The sequence below is a fragment of the Mugil cephalus genome, chromosome 8 (assembly GCF_022458985.1).
Source record: "Mugil cephalus isolate CIBA_MC_2020 chromosome 8, CIBA_Mcephalus_1.1, whole genome shotgun sequence".
Classification (NCBI taxonomy): domain Eukaryota; kingdom Metazoa; phylum Chordata; class Actinopteri; order Mugiliformes; family Mugilidae; genus Mugil; species Mugil cephalus.
This window is the reverse complement of record NC_061777.1, coordinates 17,948,302-17,972,165: the sequence shown is the minus strand read 5'-3', so window position 1 is coordinate 17,972,165 and position 23,864 is coordinate 17,948,302. Positions and strand designations below refer to the sequence as shown.

Below are 23,864 nucleotides of genomic sequence, written 5' to 3'. Positions count from 1 at the left end.
TAATTATCTCACTTAGATGTCTACTTGTTTGTCCATTTTATGCCGTGCGCTGTGATGCCAAGATGGCGACCACCCTTCAGGAATCCAATGACCTCACGCAGTGTGTCTATGTTTACATACAGTCAGTCAGTTTTAAATTATTTCTATGAAAAAAAGGGTCAAAAGATAGATTTATTTTCAAATACTTTTTTTATTTTGTGAAGTAGTTTAACAGACTTTTAAATGCAGGAATTTATCTTGGCTCATATGTACCAAGATGAATAATCAGTATCAGAACACCTCTTTGGATTATAAACCTGTATCTGACAGTCTAGACCCCAAATCACTGCACCAGTGTTTCAACGTTGGATAAGTAATCCAACTTATTTGAGGCCGGGAAGTACAAAAAGCTTTTTTTATAGGGCTCACAGCTCTCGGCCTGACATCTGAAGGATGGCATAATGTCCCTCCTAATCAACTCATACAAACACCTTATATTGAACTGCTTAGCCAGTTGTCAATGATGTTTTCTGACTAATTCGGGTGCTTCATTTCACAGAGGAATGTGTTGTTAAAAAAAGATTATAAAATGTCCAATTTTCTTTGTGGATTTCTCGATACAAAATATATAATTTAACATAATCTGGACTTGTTTTTCCTGTTTGTTTGTTTTTTTTTTTTTCCTAACAGAATCGGCTTCCTTTCAACAAACACCTGCTAGAAATACACTGTTAAGGGAAACAGGCACAATATACAAGACTGACACTAAGTAGAAATCAGTCACAATTTGGCACAGGTCTGTTATCACTCAAGATAATCACACAGGAAAAGAATAAATCTTATATAATAGTGTTCATCCCTACACCACACAATAGTTCAGTCGCATCATTCAAAATGATGCAGCTGCTGGCCAGCTTCCTCTTAACAAGTGTTCAGGTTAGGATAAACAGCATTTTAGACCAGAAAGCATCAAGTGGTACAAAGTGAAAAAAATTCATCCAAAGCAGACACAAGATGTGTTGGGAAGCCAAACATAAACGAGACAGACACTTTTTTTAGGTGATTCAAGAGGTGGCTGTTCCAGACCACCCAGACTGTTTTGCATGACGTACAGTCTGAATAAATAAATAAGGATATATGCGCCTACCCAAGTAATTCAATTATACTTGAGAAGACCGGTAAGGTGTCGTCTAGTTGCTCACTTTCTTCCTAAGAGTTCCATGAAAAGGCTGCTGCATCTCATATCCGTATGCCAAATAGGAAGCTACAGCCAGCAACCAATTACCTTAGCGGAGCATAGCATAAATGTTTCTGCTGCACGTAGTGAACTTCTAAAACTACCGCATATTGTTTTCAGTTCAGTTTTTGTACGAATCGATAAAGTCATTTCTGAGCTTTCAAGGTCCTGGATTTAGTTCCATCTGAAGCAAGGTCTTGCTAGTTTCCCCATGTCCTGTATTTATGCTAGGCTAAGTTTAATAGCTGCTGGCTAAATAGCTCATATTTTCCACAAAGATAATGAGAGCAACAGATTTTTTTTTTTTTTTTTAATTAACTCTTCAAAAACTAAACGGGCTCATTTCAAAGTGTGTAACCACAGTGATAGCATCTCTTCTGGAAAAATAAAAGTTGTTATTACATTCATCTGGCCGACACCATATGGCTGTTAACAGGAAACTCTTCACGGGTACTTCTCTACGTCTAAATGGAAACTTGATACATTTTTATCTGATAGACATTTACATCTCAAACAAGTACAGTATCTTACAAAGATTCAGATGGCTTATTTAGGCAGTGCGATCTCTAAATGTACCAAACAAACAAGGCTAGAATCCAAATGGCTAATTTGCTACTGAAATATCCTGAGTCAGGACCTTAGTCCGGCCAATTTACCAGACTGCCTAAAAAGTGGAATAACAACCCAAGTGCAAAAGAACAGAATGCTTATTTCACCTTCGCTGCATTTCACTAATTCCCTCAGTAAGGCAACAGTGTCATCTGCATAGTCATGCAATAAACATCTAAAGGTACAAAATAGGAAATGTCCATTTAACACAAAGTCAAATCAATCACAGCACACCGATAAAATATCAAACCGCAGTATCCACCCTCCACCCTCCACCCTCCTTCTCACGCCTCCAACAGTTTATTCAGACGTTCATTGCGATGGCTTCAGATCACATCTGAAAGAAAAAGCAAAGGATTCAAAACCCCAAAGTTATTAGGGAATATATTCAGTGATTTTGTAGCAACAGCAACTTACAAGCTGATCCAGCTTCTGGTATTCTGTGGTTTTAGGTCGGCGTGTGGATCTGGACTTCTTTCCCTCCAGAGCGAAAGCAATTATCTGAGGGTGGGAAAATGAGCAAAAGAAAGCTAAGTTAAACAGCTTCAATATTTAGAAAGAAAGACATTTTAGGAAATGTTTTTCTCGTCTAAACTTCGACAAGAATATATATTTAATAATTATATTGGTACAGTGAATATGAAGCTTCCAGCAGAAGCTGTAAAGCATAACTGCCATGTATAGGGTAAAAGGTAGATTTTACTTATGGCTTTCTCCTGTTTCTAGTCTTAAAGATGAGCAAACCAGATACTCGCTATGTTCGTCGTACCCTTCAACTGGAAAACTGTTCCTTTCAAGTGACGTGTATTTTTGGGACAAGAGTGTACCTGCTATTCACAAACTGACCAAATGTCCCTTATGTTTATTATTTATTCCACGTTCACTGTTAAGGAGCCAAATATTCACCTGGCTTAAAGAAAAACAAAAGGAAACTGAAAAGATCCACTTATGCCACTGCATGACTGATGTGGTAACTCTGTGCTGATGGAAACAGGAAGGATGTCACAAACAGGACAAATGAGTACCTTGCGCTTGTTGTGGTAAGTTATGTAGAGCACTGCCACCAGCACGGCTGTAGAGACAAGGTAGGCGAAGAAATGACTGCTTTCTTCCTCTTTGTTTATTCCAGATGGGTCATACACATTTTTCACATCATCATGCAAGTCCTTCTGATCGTCTCCATTCTCTTTTTTGTCCTTCTGATCGTCTCCATTCTCTTTTTTGTCCTTCTGATCGTCTCCATTCTCATTTTTGTCCTTCTGATCGTCTCCATTCTCTTTTTTGTCCTTCTGATCGTCTCCATTCTCATTTTTGTCCTTCTGATCGTCTCCATTCTCTTTTTTGTCCTTCTGATCATCTCCATTCTCATTTTTGTCCTTCTGATCATTTCCATTATCTGTTTTGTCCTTCTGAGCGTCTCCATTCTCTTTTTTGTCCTTCTGATCGTCTCCATTCTCTTTTTTGTCCTTCTGATCGTCTCCATTCTCTTTTTTGTCCTTCTGATCGTCTCCATTCTCTTTTTTGTCCTTCTGACCGTCTCCATTCTCATTTTTGTCCTTCTGAGCGTCTCCATTCTCATTTTTGTCCTTCTGATCATTTCCATTATCTGTTTTGTCCTTCTGAGCGTCTCCATTCTCTTTTTTGTCCTTCTGATCGTCTCCATTCTCATTTTTGTCCTTCTGATCGTCTCCATTCTCTTTTTTGTCCTTCTGATCGTCTCCATTCTCTTTTTTGTCCTTCTGATCGTCTCCATTCTCTTTTTTGTCCTTCTGACCGTTTTCCATTCTCATTTTTGTCCTTCTGAGCGTCTCCATTCTCTTTTTTGTCCTTCTGATCATTTCCATTATCTGTTTTGTCCTTCTGATCGCCTCCATCCGTCGTTTCCTCTGTGCTTGTCCTTCTGTTCGCCTCCATCCGTCGTTTTGCCCTTGTTCTGACCATTTGATGGTTCCGGAGATTTTACATTACTGTCAGATGTTTTTAAAGGTGTCTGAGCATTTGGTCCATCTTTGCTACTCGTCTGTGGTTGTTTCTTAATTTTATCTTCGGAATTCTGTGTGTTTTCTTGCCCAGCACTGTCACCTTGACCTTGTACAGAATTTGGTTGGGGTTGAGCTGCTTGCCCGCTGTTAGTGTTGCTTGCAGTATCTCCTGATGTTTGGGCCTTCCCATCTGAACTGGAGTCTTGGGGTGTTTTGTCGTTAGCAGTTTGCTGCTGTGATTGTCCGCTTGCACCTTCCTTTAGATTTGGTGGAGCCCCTTTAAATGAGAACATTCATAGAAACAATGGTGAAGTAGTATTAAAACAACAGAAAGTACAACACCACCAAATAAGACAGGCAGCAAATGCTTCCACTGCGAGTCTAAAATCTGCACCGATAGCTTAGAGCAGACAAATCTGCTTTCTTGTTCTGCAAATATTATATATATATAAATATATATAATTCTTAGCTACTTGTCAGTTCATAACTTCTTCTTGTCAGCTTCCTTCAAACGGATAAATTAAATGTGATCATCTGTTTAGATGATTAGGTTATATATGCTGGAAAGTGGATAGCAGAAAGACAATGACTTGAGTGGAGGCCATCTGTGAATTATCTTTGAACTATGACATGAGGTGCCAATAGGTACACAACATAAAACGTATGCATTTAAATATAAGACTTGCACTAAATCTTAGCTTCATAAGGTTATGGTATTAGTTAATTAGTTTTAACCCCACTTAAGCTATGGAGCAGCTGTGGTGTTGGACAATCTAATGTAGTCTATTGTGATTATTTGTTGCAGCATGCTTTACAGTAATTTAATGAATAAATACCTAACAGAGAATATCAGCATCTTCACTAGTTGTCACTTATTTGGTCCAACAAAAGGTCAAAAAATACTGTTCTGAACGTTTTATATGGAGTACTCCAAATGCTTATTGTAAATATACAATCCTACACATTATATGATGGCATAGTTTTATAATTATATAAAAGCTGATATATAAAAGCTTATTTAAGCTGAGCAACAAGAATGTCACTGTCAAATTTGAAGTCAGCAGCGTATTCTCACTTCATGGTAAAATTCCTGTCAGATGTGGCATGAAATAACATTTGGCATTTGATGATCAAACGCTTGTGGACCAGCAGCATTTGGCTTCTATAATACGCGTACTGAGCCAACAAATTAGATTAATGTTTAGTCCAGACACGCAGAACAAAAGATCATGGTATGAAACAAAGTAAGCTATTACATGCAGTAAATGGAAATTTCCTGACGCCAATGATAAAGTGTGGGAGTTTGTATTACACAGAGATGGAAAAGCTTTAAATAAACATACTACCACAATAAAATTACTGAATGTAAATGAACAGCTGGGCAAACGTGCAAAAAAAGATACATCATTATAAAACAACATTTAAATATACTATTTACACGATTGCTTTGTTACAATAATGAGTAATCTACACACAGCATATTTATTTCCCAAGGCTAAATTACATTAATCTTTAGTGAAAGCACCGTATAATGCCTATTAGAGAAAACACATGCCATGTACTGGAACAAATCGACGCCAACTCACCACAGAGCAGTCAGTTGTCCCAGCATGTCAAACACACTGCTCTGATTTCCATTCAGTTTCAGTTTAGCGTCTCTTTTGTTTGGTTTAAATAAGTATTGTTTGTACTACGGCAGTCGGCAACGAGCTACATTGGGCTCATCGTAAACTCACGGGGATTATGAAATAAATACCATTTCTCTACCAATGCCAAAACAGTAGAACGATATCAAACTCCACTCACCTCTTACCGAGAAGCAAAAAAGAAATAGTGCGAGCACTAGGAAAGAGGTCCTCATTGTGTCCGCGCACCAATAAAACACAAAACAAATCTGTGAAATGTAATCGGTCTCGTCTTTGTGTTCACAGCACAATCCGCGTTGACAAATTCAAGTGGACAGGTTGGAGGATTTCACAATCCCTGTTCCTGCTTCCGTGTACGAGCGCTTCTTCTTCTTCTTCTTTTGTAGAGATGTAAACACAGAGGTGACTTCTGCTGCCACCTACAGGTCGAGTGTTTACACTGCATGGTGGTGATTTGCATAGGTGCACGCTTCTCTTCTGTGGTCCTGGTCCCACCACCAGCCTGATTAGTGTCGATTGCTTTTAGTTGATCATTCATATCTAAGTATCCCACACAGCGCTCTAACCTGCGTATGAATCCTTATATATTCACGCATAATATCAAACAACTCACCCGTACTAGAACTACTACTGTGACTCACAGTTTTATGTCTCTATGCCCTTGTTTATTCTTATATGAGTTGATTAAGCAACAGTGATGAATAGTTCACACCTCAGTGGCAAAGTACAGGAAAGGCCTGTGGAATTGCCGCTCTTATGAAATTATCAGGGTTTATGCCATGGTCCGGGTGAATCCTCGATTCTGATTGGCTGCGGGGTGTACATTGAAACGTGATAATGGACACCCATAAAGACGTCCCGGTCAAATTACCTGATGACAGTTCTAAATCATTGCGCTGGCTCAAAGGCTTTGGTAACCGTGGCAACAGAAACACAACAAACAATTAATGATTTTATAGTTAACTTTAACCTATTTGGCGAATTTGATAATTTTGAAGACTGGGATGCAGCAGCAGAGAAAGAGAGACGAAAATATGAAAAGAAGAAGGAGACGCGACACAAGGAGGTGACACCGGAGGAACTGGACAATTTAGAGGATGATAAGGATGAGATTAACACAAAAAAAAAAAAAAAAAAAAAAAAACGAAATGGACAGTTAAAACATTTGGAGACTTCCTGGCTCAGAAAAACATGTACATCAACTTTGAGAGCTACACTGCCACTACTCTCAGTGACATTTTGCGGCTGTTTTATGCGTCTGTCCAGTCGACCAAGGGAGGAGGAGAATACAGTGCTGCCAGGTTAAATAGTCCGCTCAGCCGCTTCTTGTGAAAAAGTTAGGATTTAAATCGTAAAAAACAACAACATTAACGTATTAATAATTGGCCTAATATGTATTTATTTCGTAAGTGGCCATGACATATGCGGGATAATACCCTTCGAGGTGTCCATTATTGGACATGAATGGACTTCGCGGAAGCGATTATCCCTTACTTAATTTTTAAACTCGTTATACATTACTTAGGGTTTGCAAAGTGGAAAGAAACTTATATGTATGAATTCATCTCATTTTTTTTCTGCTGTTCTTTTCTCCTCCTCTGTTCTCTCTCTTTTAACTACCCTCCATGTAAACTGGGTTGCGGTCAAGGTTTCTTCTTGTTTACCTGAAGTTTTTCTTTGCTCTCTGGTTTTCAGGCTCTGGGTTTTCTAAAGTGTCTTGAGACAGTTTCGATTGTTACTGACGTTGTGGAAATGCTGTGGGAGGAGGATTGACTCTGTCAGAGAGTTAACCGTTCATCAGAGTGACGACCTGTGGGAAGAAACTGTTACTGTTTGTGGTTGTTTTGGCATAAATTGGTCTGTAGTTCCCACCACATGTACGAATACAGGTTATGTCCAGGGCGTGAAGGATCCGCAGTCCCCTGCCCACTCTCTGACTCTGAATAAAGGGGAAATCTGGCACCAATGTCAGGGCAGGGTCCAGCCACCTTTACAGAAGAAATAGCAACACACGGCCACAGCCATCAGGGACTTTGACACCTCTACAGACTAATACCTAAGTGTTTATCTTCAGACGAGATAGGACCAGCCACATGATGACATTCACAGTTACAATTTTCACTGCCCTATATGGGATATTGTGTGCTATTTAAACAAAGAGGATGTAAAGCCTCATCTTCCCCTTTTTATTATTTGCCTCATTTCCTTCACTGCACATTCGTACCTATTTATGTTTTTGAGGAAGCTCAGGTTGGAATACAATGAGGTGTGTTTGATCCAGTTCAGTGGAGCAACTTAAACAATAAAAGCTCAACTGAAACCAGTTAATTTTGCATAAAAATAAAAATCTACAAAAAAAAAAAAAAAATCAAACTAACGTGAAACAGCTGTGAATCTTTAGAATAAACAGCCGGAGGTCGGTGGGGAGACAGGACGTGACTTTCTTGAGAACTATTTCATTTGAATGGCACATGCAGAAACAAAGGGACATGTAAATATTTAGACCTTTTCCAGATACAGATGCCACTGTATGTGAGACTGACATCCTCCTGTTGTGCTCACGCGTATTTTTTTCTGAAATGACCCGAACTCGTACCGGTAGAGGTCGATAAAAACGAATCAAAAGTTATATTTATTATTATAAAATATCTTCTTTTTTTTGATACCACGTGTGTGTTCCTGCTGCCACCTACAGGTTCATATGATAACTACTTCACACGTGTCTGTGTTTTACCCATAGACTGTCAGCAGATGGCAGTACTGACACACAGTGCTATTAAAAAAAATGACAAACGACATCGTGATCACTTCATGTGCGTGTCATTTTAAGGGTTACATATAACAAATATACGTTACATACAAGTATCAAGTATATTATGCATATCAACCTGAAAGACAATCTGATAGTATTTCATCTGGACAGTAAAATGCCATAAAGTCACTAAACTTGCAATCTTTCACTATGATTACTCAAATAATATTATAGGCTGGAGGTGTGCAGGGGCTTCAGAAATGAGATAATGATCTAAATGTTAATTGGAGGTGTTTTACATCTCAGCTGGGTGTAGAAGACCTGTGGGCTCTTGTAATGAATATGTCTTAATTGTGGCAGGCTATTTGACATTTGAAAAGTCCGATGATCCCTCTCATTCTTGACACCCATTTGCATTCCCATCTTTAAGGTCAAACGGGTATGAATAATACATTAAGGAGGTTCTTAGGCTCACAGCGAGCACATACCTGTCCTCACAAAGGCGCCAGCTGAGTCTTGCTAAGCTCGCTGAATGTTACAGAAACAATCAATTAATATCGCTTTGGAAACCCTCATGCAAAGCAGCATCCTGTTATTAGTACGGATATAAGGTCACAGAGTCAATGACGATACAGGAGCAACCTTTTATTCATGATGTGTCAGTGAATCACAACACAATGACATAAACCCATATTTTTTTTTAACTTATTGCTCATATAAGCTCCCACTGGTTGCAGTTTTTTAAATTTTAATAACAGATCTGGGAGCAATATTACGAGTGTGAACTATCAAATGGTTAACCTGGAATACATTCAAGATCAAAGGAAGGCCCAAAAAAAAGAACCTTGGCAAGAGATTGGAAGAATTTAATGAGCAAAAATTAACATGTATTAAATCTGACCTCGTGCTTACATGGCAGATGTTGAGTGGAGCAGCATCCAGACACGTTGTTAGAGATAAACAGTGGCATAATACAGTCTGAGTGGAGCATGGGAACCATAGCATAACAACACCTGTACCAGTGCACGTTCATCTTCAAATAATCATCTTCACTGAATTTAAAATACAACGCCTTAAAAATAAAATTCTAAAAAAACAAGTGCAGGGATGAAAATGTGTTTACCAGCACTTTTGAAGTCGTTCACTTGGGGATTGAGTGGCTACTGTCACGGGGGAATTGGACATTGCACTGGATGGACACAGCCCCGAGGAGACAGATTTTCTGGCTGTTTTGACAACTCATTACCTGTAATTTCAGTGATGGATCGGCGAAGGGGCTCTGAGTAGGCAGCCGTGGCACCGCAGAGTGTGTGTTTTGTGCTTGAAATGATGACGTAAGATCGAATGGTTAACAAGCTAAGATTTATTATGGCTAATGATTGCATAAGACAGAGCAGGGGTACCTCTGCGGGGGGAGGGGGGTGGGGGAGCTGTCTCCAGCTTCAGGAGTCTGTTTGTGATTTTATCGCACTGACCACTGTATCCTTCACAGACAATAAACAGTGCGTGTATAATACATATTAGCTTAAGTCATGCTTGACTGTAAAAAGATTATTAAAGCATTTATTTGCGCTTACACAAACTATTCTGTTGGTCCAGTTGGTCTGATGGTTCTGTCCACTATCTGGAGAAGTCTTTTTTACTGTTAAAACGTACTCAGTATTAAAAGGTAACTTCCTTGTAGGTAATCCGTGGCCGAGGGCAGACAGTGGGCTCGTCCAGGCCAGTCCCCTTCTGCTCTGACATAATTGGTCCGTCCCTGGCACCACTCCTCATCTCCAAAGCCACCAAAAACTGTAACCTACCTTGTGTATTTTTCACTAATTGAAATTGCCTAATGAGGTCCCAGGGGCTCCATCCCATTACCTCTGAGTTAATTAAAGCCTAAGCAGTGTGCCAAACGGTGAATAAAGATGCAGTAAAAGTGCAAAAAGAACAGGGAACCCGAGCAGGGTTCGACGTGCTGGGATGGGGCTGACCTGCTTTTCTGTCATTGTTGTGGGACGCTATATTCCAAGACGGAACAGATGTCTATTATTTTTTTATTTGTATTCATTTCGGGCTTGAAATTGTGTTACCCTGGTTCAGGCGCTCATTTTCCAGTGTGGTTAGCCTAATTCTGCTTTATTAAACATTAAAGTCCTCACCACCATCAGCATTGTTTAAATGAAGATGTTCGCTATTTAGACCTAAAGAATAAAGCATGCATTAGAAAAAAAAAATGACAGGTATATATGTGCACTCGATTTTTTTTTAATTTCATTGCGGCTTTAATAAAATTATATTGCTCATTAAATCTACATTCTCAACACCTACATGGCTGTACGCAGTTCCCGGTCATAGTTATGAGAGTGTTATTCCAAACCGCGCTACGTTGTTAAAGAAATTTCTCCGCACAAAATGACAAAAACATGAGGTGATGAAAAGATGGACTGAGGCATTTCTTTTAAGAAACAATTTCAAATGTTTATTTAACATGTCAAAGAAGGGGCACACACTCGTGAATCAAAAAGGGGGAGGCGGGGTGGGAGGGGGTGGAATTATTGGCCAATACTAGGACTTAAACTTCATACTAACATTAATCAGGTTTTGGCTAAAAAGGAAAAAAAAAACATGTTTTTGTTTCTTTTTGCTTTTATAAAGAAACTTTATGTACATTGGTTCTTTTATACAAGAGGTTCATTGGATAAATGCATCAAAAAGAAACCAGTTCTGCAGTAAACTTTACAAAAAAATACAATTTTGTTTTCATTGAGAGATGTAGAAAAGGAGGCAGTCAAATATTGACCAATAATATTTCTTCCTTTTCATCATTTAGAAAAAACGTTGTCCTACTACCTATTTTAAAGAAAAGCAATATACAGCACAATAAAATGAGAGAAATTTGCCTTTTGCGAATTCATTCGGTTGGCTTGGTAACCAGGGAGAGGGGCTGCGACTGGAACAGGGCATGATGGGAGTGAAGGGCTGCCTGATGGAAGGGGGAAGGAGGGGAGAGAAGGGAGTGGTGCAGGGAGGTGAAGGGGATTGGCCGGGTGAGGATGGGTGTGTTCGACTGGCTACCTGAAGTACCAATAGGGATGGAGATGGTGGGCTGGGAGGAGGAGGAGGAAGAGGAGGAGGAAGAGGAGGATGAGGACCCGGAAGCCTTCCCAGGTAGGGAGAAGTGGTGGTGCATGCGTCCCTCTGGTTTGGTGGTGAGCGATAACGGCTGGGCCTGTTCGGAGTGAGTGGCAGCGGGAGCGGCGGGGGAGGCCAGGGCGGCGGAGGGAGTGGCCGGCGAGTCCAGCATGCTTCCATGAGACGACGCAGGGCTGTCACACATCTTCTCCGAGGGCAGGTACTGCATACACTGCTTCTTCGTCCTTATCGAGAAGTCTGAGGGAAACAAAGGAGAAGCCGAGAAGCTGAATTATGGATCGGCCGCCGGCTTCCAAAACTGGTTCAAGTCCCTCAATGCTGTGGCTGACGGGAGTGAATGAGTGATTATTTAAATGATGACTAGGATGCGAAAGTTCTGAAACATGACATTTTGAAACCGACCAATAAACACGTGACACCAAGGAGAGCGAAAAGAGATGTTCACAGCCTATTCAAATGATATGCATGATGTACAGTATGACTCAAAAAAAAAAGGAACACGACACGAAATGTACATCAAAATGTGCACTGCGGAGGGGAAACTCTCTTTTTGGCAGATTTACGGTGGTCATTTGGTTGCACAACGGCACACATACCTGCCACTATTAGCACTGAACCTCATAAGCTGCTTGACGAAGCATAGAAGCAGGGAAAGAAGTTAGTAAGTGCCAGTGAAGGACAGGATTCATGTACATAAATAAAGTAAAGCTGCATTTTCAGGTTGCACTTTAGGTAAATAAAACTCATGTGTTAGTTTCGAAAGTTTTCTTTCTTCTTGATTGTTGTAAAAAAAAAAAAAAAAAAACTAATAGCACACAGGAAGAAAAAGGCCCCTTACCCTCTGGTTTTGAGTCCGGTTTATTGTCTCTCTTCCTCTTTTTCCGCTTTCCCTGCACAGATAAAACAATGGCGTTAAAAACCGCTCTTCATAGCGAAAGTACACTGCCTCAACACATTCAGTTCCAGAGATCAAAAGTGTAATTACTAGAATTAGCAGACACAGTCATATCTGACATGAACCCTAATGAAAAATATGTTTTTTTGTTTTTTTTTAAACTCTCTCTTCTCATAGATAAGATATCTACTCACATAGTTGTCTCTTGCTGACCATCCTGGATAGAGCTGGGAGTGGAGTTGCCTCTCTTTTCTGGCCAGCTCGTAGTATTTGGCTTGCTCCTCTCTCGACAGGGAATGCCACTGTGGATATCAAAACACTGATAAGCACACACACACACAGACAGACACACTAAAGTTGTTAACTCCCACGTCTGTTTTTTTCGTTGCTGCTTACCCGTCTTCCAAGGATCTGGTTGATGGCAGCGCTCTCTTTCAGAGTGCACTCTGCCACCACTTTGGCTCTCATCTCCTTCATATATAGCATGAAAGCATTCAGAGGCTTCTTGATATGCGGCTTCTTGTCCTCTTCTTTCTTGGAAGGAACGGGAGATTTCCTGCTAACCCAAAAAGGCACAAGAGATGCTTGTTAATAACGTGCGAATGGTGGTGCATTTTAGGAATGGGGTGTAAAGACTGCGCGGCACAAGCGTTGAGCATTTTAAATAATTGCCCTTACGCATGCATCGAGGGGCTGATGTTATCGCCGCTGGGCTCCTGCTTGATGGCTGGGGAGACGATGGCAGGGTGGGGAATGCCGGTCTGGTGGAGGCTGTGCGGGGGCGGAGTCACCATGTGAGGGGAGAAACGGCTGGACACCAAGCTGGGAGGGCAGAAAGGAGTCAACGTTTTAACCAGCGGGTTTAACAGCGAAAGGGCTCGGCTAACTTGGCACAAAACTGCCCCTGCCTTACCCTAAAGGTGAAATTCACAGGGCCCGCTGCCTCTGTCTAGACTAAATTCATACACACAATGAGTAACATGCTTGCTTTTTTTTGTTCAAATAAAGACTTTTTCAAAAGCCCCTTTATTCGCCGATGGCTGGAGAAAAGTGGAGTGTGTTGTTACCATGGTGACGGCATGGCCGTGACACATGAAACCTCTTTCCTTACCACGTTCCAGACCATGGAGAGCGTTCTGACAGGCGTCCACACAGAACACCTTTACAAAGTGTCTCTCTCAATTTCCAATTGTTAATACAAAGGAGCATTGTACCGGACAAAGGGGAAAATTAAGCCGCGTACTCCTGTACCACACACTCTAGGTAATGTTGGAAAACTGCTCTTTTTTTTTGGTAAGTGTTTTAACGCTAAACTCAGTGGGGACCAAAGCAGGCAGGAAATCTACGGTCCAGGTTATGATAATGTATGTGGACATCTGGCTTCATATAAACTATAAATTAAACATGTGAGTAAATGCATGGAGTCTAACTGAAAGGATAAATTTGCAATTTTTTTTTTTTTTTAATTCTTAATTATTTATACGGTATAAACAAGGAGGTACCATATGATTCCCTCGGTGATAAATCCATACCGACTATCTTTGTAAACATCCAGCTTATTCCCCAATAAACAAATCAGGGCTTCTGCGAGTGATGGCACGCAGTCAAGCTCCGGCTTTAAAAACGATGAACTACATCGTTGCCATTACATTTTATTCTTCACTCGCACATTCCAAATTACATCCTATTGAGTCTGATTAAAAAGTGGCAATAGACGATTTTCATGGTACGAACTTTACTCTGTTTCTTTTAGCATTTTTCTAATTGTGCTACACAGATAAATATGGGAACGCCAAAATGTACACGATATGTGAACTAGTGTGGACCTGCGCCAAACTTGTGTGAGGTATGTTCTGATTGTTGCGAGTTCATCTTGGGATGGAGTTACACATGCTATATTGATCACAGAGACCCTGCTGAATATTTCATCTCATACTAACACCGGAAGGCGCGCTACAAATCTTTCCAATTTTGACAGAGGGTCAGAGAGTTTAGTCTGATGGGACGTGTAGGTTGAGATGAGCTTTGATTTGTCCTAATCGATTCTCGGTCCTTTCATCTCTGCGCTAGGTGCGTGTGTGCGCGCGTGTGTGTGTGCGCGCGTGAGGGCGTGTGTTGTAGAGCAGCTCAGAACACCGGCCTGACCAGAGAAGTTTAGCTCTGAGAGAAAAGACAGGAGAGGAGCACTGAATGCCAATAACGTGCTCGCTCTGTTTAAGAAGCTGAGCGTGTCTCTGACAGAGCGTACATCCCTTTGTAGTCCTGACGCCGCTGCCTATCCAAGGTCTGATAATGTTTTGTTCGAGTCGAAGAACGTTATTTAATTTTACTTTAGATCACAAATTAATGGGGCTGAGAGTTTTCAAGCTGTTTCGAATAGAATATACCCTCCAATAATATGAACAACTGAAGATTAAAACCTCACGTCATGTACTTTAAACAAAAAAATAAAGTGAGGTTAATGTGATTGCGGCATCATATTAGGTGTCTCCCATGGGGAATGTGGTGACATGATCTACTCACCTGGACATGGATGCATTCATTGCTAGTGCTGGATAGGGGTGACGGAATCCCCCCGGAGGGATGGAGTACATGGGCTGGCCCTGCCTGGGAGACAGAGGGAGACAGAGAGAGAAGCGTGAGGTGGATCAAACGCAGCTGACAGCTAACCCAGCAGCACTAATCCTCCACTCATCAACTCAGATCCCCTCCTCGTGGAACAGCACCGTTGCAATTGATTAGAAGAGCTGTAGAAAAACCTATAAACGTTCATAAATTCTTCCTGGTAAACTCAAATCCTTTTTTTTTTTATGTATTTTTTGTTCTGATGTGGCACAAATGCACTTATGTGTGATTTACAACTTCCTATCCACATAAATTACAGCTGTCCAGTCCTTTGCGTGCTTTATTTCACGCTTGATTTGAATTTTATCGAAAAAATTATAGAGCTTTTTCTAAATGTTATCGCTCTGGGAAAAGTTGACCGCTAAGCCAACACAGTTAATTAGCTAGCTTTAGCTATGGTGTGCTAAAATGTGACTTCACAGAAAGAGGACATAAAACCAAAACAATGAAGCGATTGTGCACGCTGATGTCAATTCTGGACAGAAACATTGGCTTTCGCACACTCTTAAAACCAAAATACATCTAGACAGGTGGACTTACTGCGACATGAGCCAGCTCAGAGGGTGTGCGATGGATCCGACAGCACCGGGAGACAGCGGGTAGTATGGAGAGAGTTCTGATGGGTGGGGTGTCCTTGGAATACCTGTATGTACCACAAAAGAAGAACATTCTCAATAAAAGTGTTAGATCAAACCTTATTTCACATTTCTGAAAAGGTTTTTTGAGTTTGACAGGTAACTGCATAAAGGTTTCATTCTTGGCAGAACAGAGGGAAAAAAAGCAACAAAACTTGTCCATAGAAACGTTCCTAACAAAGCGCGTTCTTGACGAAAGGGTGCGAAAGTGGTTGTTTCCGTGGCTGCTCCTGTACATTCAGTGTAACTTACATGTATCTAAACTTCCTCTGAAAAGACTCCAGTCTGAAACCGTGTCCGTTCATCAGACGCATTACCTGTCTTTGGGTCGAGGATCTCTGGGGAGAGGTGTGACGGTGGCGTGCCGGGGGAGAAGTGTTCGTTGCTGTAGGTGATGAGGGGCGTCAGCGGGTGGACATGGTGGGCATGCTGCACCACTGGGACTTTGTTGGACTGAGGAGAAGACACAGAGAGCTGGAGGTGAGCAACAAGCGTGGGACACATACAAGCGTTTTATTGCATTCAACAACTTATTTCTGATTTGTTTGCACGGGTTGGCTCCTTGTCGTCAGCGCCTTTCATATGTACCACATCTACTTTCTCAAACAAACAAATCACAGTCCCATAAGTACATACTGCGCATGATTCACAGTCACTGCTGGGCATTGTTCAAAGGAAATGGTAAACATCACGGTTTGTGCGTGTGACCGGCCCCTGTGATGCAACCTGGACCAGAACCAGGGAGCGCTAAAAAACCTCGCAGACACATGCCAGGATCATTACAGTCATTTAGTGGAGGAGAGAACTGTTTGTTCAGCCCAAACGAGAAAAACAACAGTGCCACCGAGTCCAGAAGTCGCTACATCAAGCCACAAACAAACATAATCAGGGCCACGGTAAACTGAACACCCATAAACATGTGGAGAAGTCATCTCCCACTCCTCTGTCTGACAGCAGTCACCCCCATGGGCGGAATACAAATGTTGCTAATGTTGGGAAACCACTTGAAATTCTGCGCAACTAAAAAAGATAAGTGGTGAGGAGCGCCCAGAGATGAAACTCCCTTCTATATATGCGCCGTCTGTACTTCCACAGTACTTCACGCTCACTGAAAATGTACAGATCCGTGCCAAGATCTGGCCGGCGTTACGGCTGCGACGGGGGATGATGAAGACAATAATAATAACCAGCGTCTCTACTTTCATTAGGCTGCACTCAGCCTAGCAGTCATTTCCCCTGGCTGCCTGGCTGAATAGAGCACTTGTTGGCTCAACTTGTCACATGGGAGGGTCAAGGGGTGGGAGGGGAGAAAGGAGTCTTGTTCCTCCAGGCTAACCTTTCTTCAATATCCCTCCCCACCCCCTTCTCAACCTCTGTCTCTCTCCAACGTGGTCTGCTGGGGAACAAGGTTTGCATTGAGACTTCTGTACACTCTCCTGCTTCACGTTGCTTAGAATTGTTCCGAATCTTGGGTTTTTTTTTTTTTTTTCTGCTGCTGCTTTTTTTTTTCTTACAGAGGAAGGTCCAACCTTTTCCTCCTTTTAAATCTTTAGCAAATTGGCCTCTCCCGTGTTTAAAGCAAAGCTTTGATTCTGGTAAGGCCAGATGGAGTGAGGAAAATATTTACTGGTGTTAAACACGGCTATATTAAGATCACTTTGCTCAAGACTTATTTTGGTTTTCTCTACACTCAGAGCACCTAAGGTCAATGAATATGACGATGCGCAGACAAGCCAATTTCGCACAACACAGAAAAGGCTTTGATAAAGGTTCATGGCAGAAATTGTGTTGACTTACTAGGTCAAAATCCCAGGTCCCACATGTCATGTATATTTGAGATGTGCTTTGTTGTTCTTCTTCGTGTACAATGTGCCTGAATTTTCCCTATATTGTCAGGGTTGTTTGAGACCTCTAGACCTGGGTGCCAACACATTTTGGGAAGCAGTTCAGTGAGAATTTGAAATGAAGCCTATTAATTATTCATATCCTGGAATACATGAATCGTGTGCTCTAAACATATTTCTAAGTTTGAAGGCACTAGTTTAAACTCTGCGCTGCCTTTCGGTTCACCAGAATGTGAGGGAAAGTGGAGTGCGCGAGACTGCCCCGATCTGCATCCTACCTGCTGGATTCCCCGTGTTGTGTAACGAAGGAAATCAAAATCAGCTCCATATTTTAACTGGTTCAAGTTAAGTGAGCCCTCCTGACAAACGAGAAGTTGAAAAAAAAAATGGTTTCGAGAAATTAGAGGAACTCGACTGATGGTTAATTTGTGGGTAACAACCAAAGGCGTCTAAGCCGTCTTTGATCTGGTTCAAGTGTAGAGGTGATGTTCCTGTAGCCCATGACAAGAGATGTGCGCATTGTTTCGTAATCCACAAGCAAAATGTAACAACAAAGTCACAAGGAACCTTTTTTTTTTTTTTATCATCATTGCGATGGAACAGATAGTAGATGGTATCGGCGCCAACAGAAAGAAATCATGCTCTTTACATAAATGCGCTTGTTGCAAACAGGTCCCTCACCGAGCAAGTCAAACACTCCTAACTGGTCTTCGAGTTCTTTGACATACGAAGAGCAAGGTCTAAAAAGAAAAAACAAAAACAAAGCAGAAAGTTGTTGAGCCGGTGCAGAGAAAAGATGTCTGTCTCTTAAGAGGGTTTGAAGCTAAAAAGGCAGAGGTGGCAGTACCTTGCTTGGCTGTCCAACTTGGAGCAGCGCTAAGAAAAGCACAGTCCTTGGTCAATGTGGGTGGAGGGGTGGATTTCATTCAAGCAAACATGTTTTTGGATCCTGCACATCTGAATTGAATTACTAGGCAAACAGCCGATGGGGAAGAGAGCTTAGAACAAACTGAATAACCCCACAGCTTTGTGTGTCTTTATGCTCGGCGATTCTGGGTGGGAGGCTCAGAGGCCTTTCAAAGCTCCAGGAAAGACAGGGTGAAAAGAATGCCTGGCATGCTGAGAAATCCAAGCCTTGTTTGTCAACTCCAACAGGAAGCGGACGTGAGAGGGGACTGACCGTGTCATATGTCTTTAAAATCAACCACTCCACCAAAACTATGCCATTCATCAAGGACAACGTGTGCTTTACGTCTGGTCATCGCCTCTGAAAAGGTCAATGGCGTTATAATTCTGGGTTAGAATAATACAGCGCAGGGCGGCGTCAGATTACTGCAGTCCATATCTCCCAGCGGCCATTAAATAAATTAAGAGAGTCTGCAAAAGCTGCACAGCACGTATAGACACAAACATGCACAAATCTCATCGGGATCTGGTGCGGGCATAAATATTTGTAAATTGACAGACATAAATTTACATTTTTTTTTCTTTTTTAAAACTGCCACTAATAAACAGCATCACTCAGGGACTCACTAAATCTGCTCATCAAGTGAGCTTAACTGTTTAACTGGAATCAAAGCAATGGTTCCTTATCTCCTTTCTGAAGAGGATTTTGTCTCTGCAGTAGCCCAGCAGGACTGCAGACCTTCGATCAGTATTCAGTTCAGTCCTCCCAAACCCTTTGATTTCATGATGGATCCCGGTTGTTCGCTGCCTAATGCAAAACGAGAAAATCTCCCCGGACTCCCACTCAAAGGTCTTCTGAAAGAGTGCGGGTCCAAGGCGAGTGTATACATATCGATCATTTTCATTTACTCTGTCGTTTTAAAGGATCCTGCAGCCACTGAAGGCTGAGCTGAAGATAACACACGACGTACGCACGGAGACAAAATGCATCTCTGGAATGCTGCTCTACATCATGCCACTTCAATTCGTTTAAACAATTGCATGACTAAGTGACTTAGGACACGCTGACAGGGCCAAGTCCCTCTGTGTCTTGATTACTCTAGACACTAATACAATATTGAAACAAAGAGAGCGATTCTTGTGCCCCTGCCTACTACAAATCAGCCCATATTTTAGCACTGAGTGCGCCCTGATCTGATAAGTAACTGAGGGACAGACACTCTGGTCAGTTCTACCTCATTAGAGATTCACAGCTCCCTCTAATCCAGAATAACAGTACTAGATAGTGTAGTCTGTAATGACACAGGGAATAGGCCCGGCGGACAAATTACTAGAAGTGACTGAATGACCTCAGGGAGGGAAGCACGCAGCCTTGACATCATTATCAGTCCAGCTTTAATGACTGTGAATAGGTACGTTGTGGAAGTTGAGTCGGACATACTACCGCCACCCGACTTCTACTTCCTTCCTTCCTTCCTTCCTTCCTCCTCTCCTCTCCTCTGGTCCAGCTCGGTCACTACTGATGGGCTAACAAGTTCCCCATACTGCATCACCTGGCCCTGCAGCGCCTTTGATGTATTATTCATGAAGAGGCAGCCCTCTGAACACAGGAGCTGATATGGGGGTTTTCGGGGTACTCGACATGTGTGTGTGTGCGTGTGTGTGTGTGTGCATACATGATGGGGGTGTGGTACAGGAGAGGTCGCTCCCTTTCTTCCCGGTCTTCCCAGCCCACCACTACCACCAGCACCATTCCCACCAAAAGCAGTACCAACTGAATGCTAAACAAACCTGTCTGTTGAATAATTGAGGATCTCAGGCCAGAGCGCGCTCCGATTAGCATACAGGCCTTATGGACCCAATCTGCACAGTGACAGGACGGTCTTTCCCTGAACTCTTCTGTTTCCACCGAACCCCTCCGATTCCTATTTTACATCATCTTCCCTTGTTTCACACTGCCAGAATTAGCAGAAATGTCAAAGCAATTTCAGTTCACCAACAACGGTTTCAGTGGTCTCCACAGGCGTAGGCGGGAATGCGAGATAATGCCGTTGACACACAAAAAAAAAATAAAATAAAATTCAACTTGTGGTGACTCGCAGGTGCATGATTTATTAATCTGCAGAGGAGCTTGACTGAGCAGGTCTGCCGACGAAGAGGCTGCAAAAAAAAAAAATCTCACCAGTAAACTAACGTCATGCAAATAATCAACATGCAATGTGAGACACGCATGTGTCTTTGCAGATAATCCAAACCATGCCAGGCCATCTTCACGAACAAATCAACGATGTCAGATTAAACACACCACGACTGCAGGTCTGCTTCGGGAGTTGCTGCTGGTGTCTCTTCACCGCCTCTCCTCGGGTCTCTCCATCTCTGCCTCCTCTTGGCCCTGGGCAGTAATCCCTAACCCCCCGTGTGTGCCCATCCGCTCCCCCTGCTCTCATTAGTGCACAGTGTTGGGGCCTGGGGAGCCTGCAGGCCTGGGGAGCCAGCCTGCTGCTCCCCTCCCACTCGCCTCTCCTCTCTCCATGGCTGAAGTAATGAGCACATAATCAGCCTGGCTCCCTGTCAGTAGCAGCACACCAGAGGGGCATGTGGGCACCTGGCCCAGAGAGGGGGGGTAAGGACACGGCGGGGTGTTTCGCTTTCTATCCTCTGCGCCCAGGGTACCCGGTATTAGAACCTCCCACCCCACGTCAAATGACCCTCCGGACACATGTCACAGGATAAAGCACGGCAACTTCCTCTTTTGGGTCACACAATGAAAGCTGTTACACTTTCAGTGAACTTCCCTGCCTTCTGCGCCGCTTCTGAGCAGTTGCGTCCGTACAAAATGAAATGCAGTTATCTAGTGTGCTTTGTGCGCGCAGTTTAAATATTTGATTTGAGACATTTGACTAGAGCTAATATTCTGTTGCAAAAAAAAGAACTTGTCTTATATAAACAAACTACGTTATACCTTCCCATCAGCGACTTTTTTAATAACATTCGAACGCATGTAGAGAAAAGGGAAGATTGTTCATGGCTTAAGAGAGCACATGTTTAAACATAAAAAAGTGAAGGATGCCTATTATTCAAGCAACTTTAGAGAAACATTTCAGATTGTTCCCTCGCATTGTTCGTTTTCTTTTATTCCTTTCCCTATTGACTTTTCTGGTTGATGACATTCAAACATGCGAAGGCCAAACAACGCAGCCGAGAGTCACAGGAAAAAGTAGCAGCAGCTCATGAAGGACAGAACAGGAAACAATCCAAGCACAGACCTAAGCCTCACGCAACGCGCTGTAATTGTCTTATCCAATTGTTGCTATGAAACTCTTTCTTTTGACTTTTTTTTTTTTTCACCAATTCACACATTATTTCATCATGTTAGATTACAGCTAAATGGCTAAAATTGAATAAAAGCATAACTGCTGTGTCTGAGATAAAAAAAAAAAAAAAATGGGTCACTCACAGGCCAGCATTTGTTCTAATAAGATATCCTTAATTGTTTTTCATGCAGACATATAAGTCCGTGCTGGATTCCCATGAGCAAACTGTGACTCCCTCACAATTTCTCATTGATGCAGATCAATGAGGGCTTTGTCATGCTGCTATTAAACGATCCAGCAAATCAAGCACAAACTCGGCGAGCGCATCCAGGGAGGATATGTAAGGTCAAGAGGCTGCGTCACAATGACTCTCTTTACCGAAGTGGAGTGACAGTGGCTTTCTGCTTTCCGCACTGTTTAAAACAACTCTTCCTGGTCCAGAAAACGCCCTGATACAATCTCACAGGTGAGAGGCTAGATAGATGCTCTTGGCTCCGCGTTATCTCGTGTTTTCAACCCCAAACACACATCCCACAGCGAAGCCACAAACCAAACAGGTCTGCTGAGGCCCCGCATTGTCTAACCTGAGTGAGACACCATGATGACTAGTTCACACCTGAGTGGCAAAGTTCAGGAATGGCAAACTTGAGAGATTTATGGCGCAGACGGGAGTTATTGTGGTAAAGACAGACAGACTGTTTAGCAGCTGGCCTGCGGGTGGTGTAGGGGGCTGCAGTGGGTGGATTGTATGGATGGGAACCAGCAGATATACATGCTCACTATAACTTCGTTATTGCGAATAATAACGTTAAAGCATTTATATGGCTCGCTGTAAACGGATTCCCAAAACAAGTTTACATGACTCGTTAGATTATTGGATTAATGTCATGTAGCCTGGTGGAAGTGCCGCAAAATAAGGGAGTGTAAATGGGTGGGGGGGGTTCTGCATTAATGAATTTGCAGAGCGCCACAGAAAAGGATTTTGACATGCTGCTCCTTCATCACAGAAGCTCTTAGATTACTGCATCTCCATAGGCACTGAATCAAGTCTCCTGCCTCCAGATCGTCTACAGTTCACTGCAAAACTGCCCATGCGCTGCAACTTTTTCCGAGTTTTCTGGCTTGAATCTTGTCACGCGTTTGAGAGAAAGGGTCAACTTACTAAATGCCCTGGTGTCGGAGAACGGGAGTCTTTTAATCCTGCAGATCCGGGAACATCCAAAACAGGCCATTTCATGTGCAGGTACTGTGGGTGAGAGAAAAGGACCAAATTTAAGCAACAGAACCAGATACACATTTTTACATGATAAAATATAAAGGATTGAACAACAACCATTCAAAATTAGGGCGCAATATGGAGGTCAAACCGATGTATAAAGTACAAAAATTGTGGTTCATCTTTTCCTAGAGTGTGCGAAAGTGGTATGAATGGCGTCGAACCCGCAGAGACCTCCAGCAAACACCTGGACCAGACCCACATCGCTGCTGCTGGAGTCAGACAGCGAGTGCTGGCACGAAGGAGAGTTCGAGGAGCGATGTGAACACAACGGACTGGTGAAGGACTGTGAAATTGCCGTTTGTCAAGGAAAAACAAGAGGCCAGCTGTGGGCGCCCATCGCTGAGCGGGTGGGAAGAGACAGCTGGAAGGAAGCCCCATCTACAGATGAGCGAAAGGCTGAGCTGTGCACTCGGATCTCACTCCTGACTATCCGCCTCAATTCATTTGGCCTTTTGACCTGAACGCAGCCCCTCCCCTCAGCAGTGTCATTACTTTTACACATGTATCAAAGTTAACATGAAGGTTTTTGTTTTTAGTTTTTATTTTTTGTCACTTGCCGGACAGATTTCTGCAACTGCCCGTCTAACCATTCTCAATGCTTTTCCGCTTTCCCTCTGTGCCACGGAGTAAGAGCCGTGGTTTTTCATGATTTACTATTTGCGATGCAACAAGCTGAACGTTTTTTTTTTTCTTGAATTTATTTTTTGAGTTTTTTTTTCTTTTTCGTCCTCGAGCTACGGAGATAGCATGAAGCCAGAGCTCCAAAAGCACAGCTCAACCATCTGGTTTATGAATCAGCTTAAATACCGGATACAGCAGCTTGTCATGCATGTGGATTTTCTCCCTGGTACAATTTCAAATTAATTAACCGGGTTTTGTGTATAGGTAACATCCAGGCCCATGCTGAGCGGACATATGAATGTACCGTAGTTTATTATTCTTCCTTGTGGGCACAGAAGTTTACTGTGTGGAATAATTTCCGTCAGAGGTGGTTGCACAATCTCACCGTGCATCCACTGT

General features: G+C 42.4%; 2 protein-coding genes across 4 annotated transcripts in view; both read right to left on the bottom strand.

The window, feature by feature from the left end:
• Positions 1-170: 170 nt before the first annotated feature.
• On the bottom strand, positions 171-3,702 carry tgoln2 (trans-golgi network protein 2). Its single transcript, XM_047592488.1, has 3 exons — positions 2,851-3,702; positions 2,243-2,326; positions 171-2,162 (listed from the first exon to the last, which is right to left on the bottom strand). Exons 1-3 carry the CDS (start codon positions 3,697-3,699, stop codon positions 2,157-2,159), a joined length of 939 nt encoding a protein of 312 aa, XP_047448444.1. The 5' UTR covers positions 3,700-3,702; the 3' UTR covers positions 171-2,156.
• Positions 3,703-10,649: 6,947 nt separating this feature from the next.
• The window catches only part of tcf7l1b (transcription factor 7 like 1b), a 30,529-nt gene continuing 17,314 nt past the window's right edge, over positions 10,650-23,864 (bottom strand). The window contains exons 4-13 of one of the 3 annotated variants that reach the window (XM_047592386.1): positions 22,728-22,811; positions 15,819-15,954; positions 15,407-15,509; positions 14,765-14,848; positions 12,920-13,063; positions 12,638-12,800; positions 12,436-12,543; positions 12,185-12,236; positions 11,943-11,971; positions 11,437-11,583 (exon numbers count right to left, since the gene is read on the bottom strand). In XM_047592386.1, coding sequence (XP_047448342.1) covers positions 11,952-11,971; positions 12,185-12,236; positions 12,436-12,543; positions 12,638-12,800; positions 12,920-13,063; positions 14,765-14,848; positions 15,407-15,509; positions 15,819-15,954; positions 22,728-22,811 — 894 coding nt within the window. In that variant the 3' untranslated portion in view covers positions 11,437-11,583; positions 11,943-11,951. Of the gene's footprint in view, positions 11,584-11,942; positions 11,972-12,184; positions 12,237-12,435; positions 12,544-12,637; positions 12,801-12,919; positions 13,064-14,764; positions 14,849-15,406; positions 15,510-15,818; positions 15,955-22,727; positions 22,812-23,864 lie in introns of all 3 variants that reach the window. The other 2 variants (XM_047592384.1, XM_047592385.1) reach the window with 2 other exon arrangements.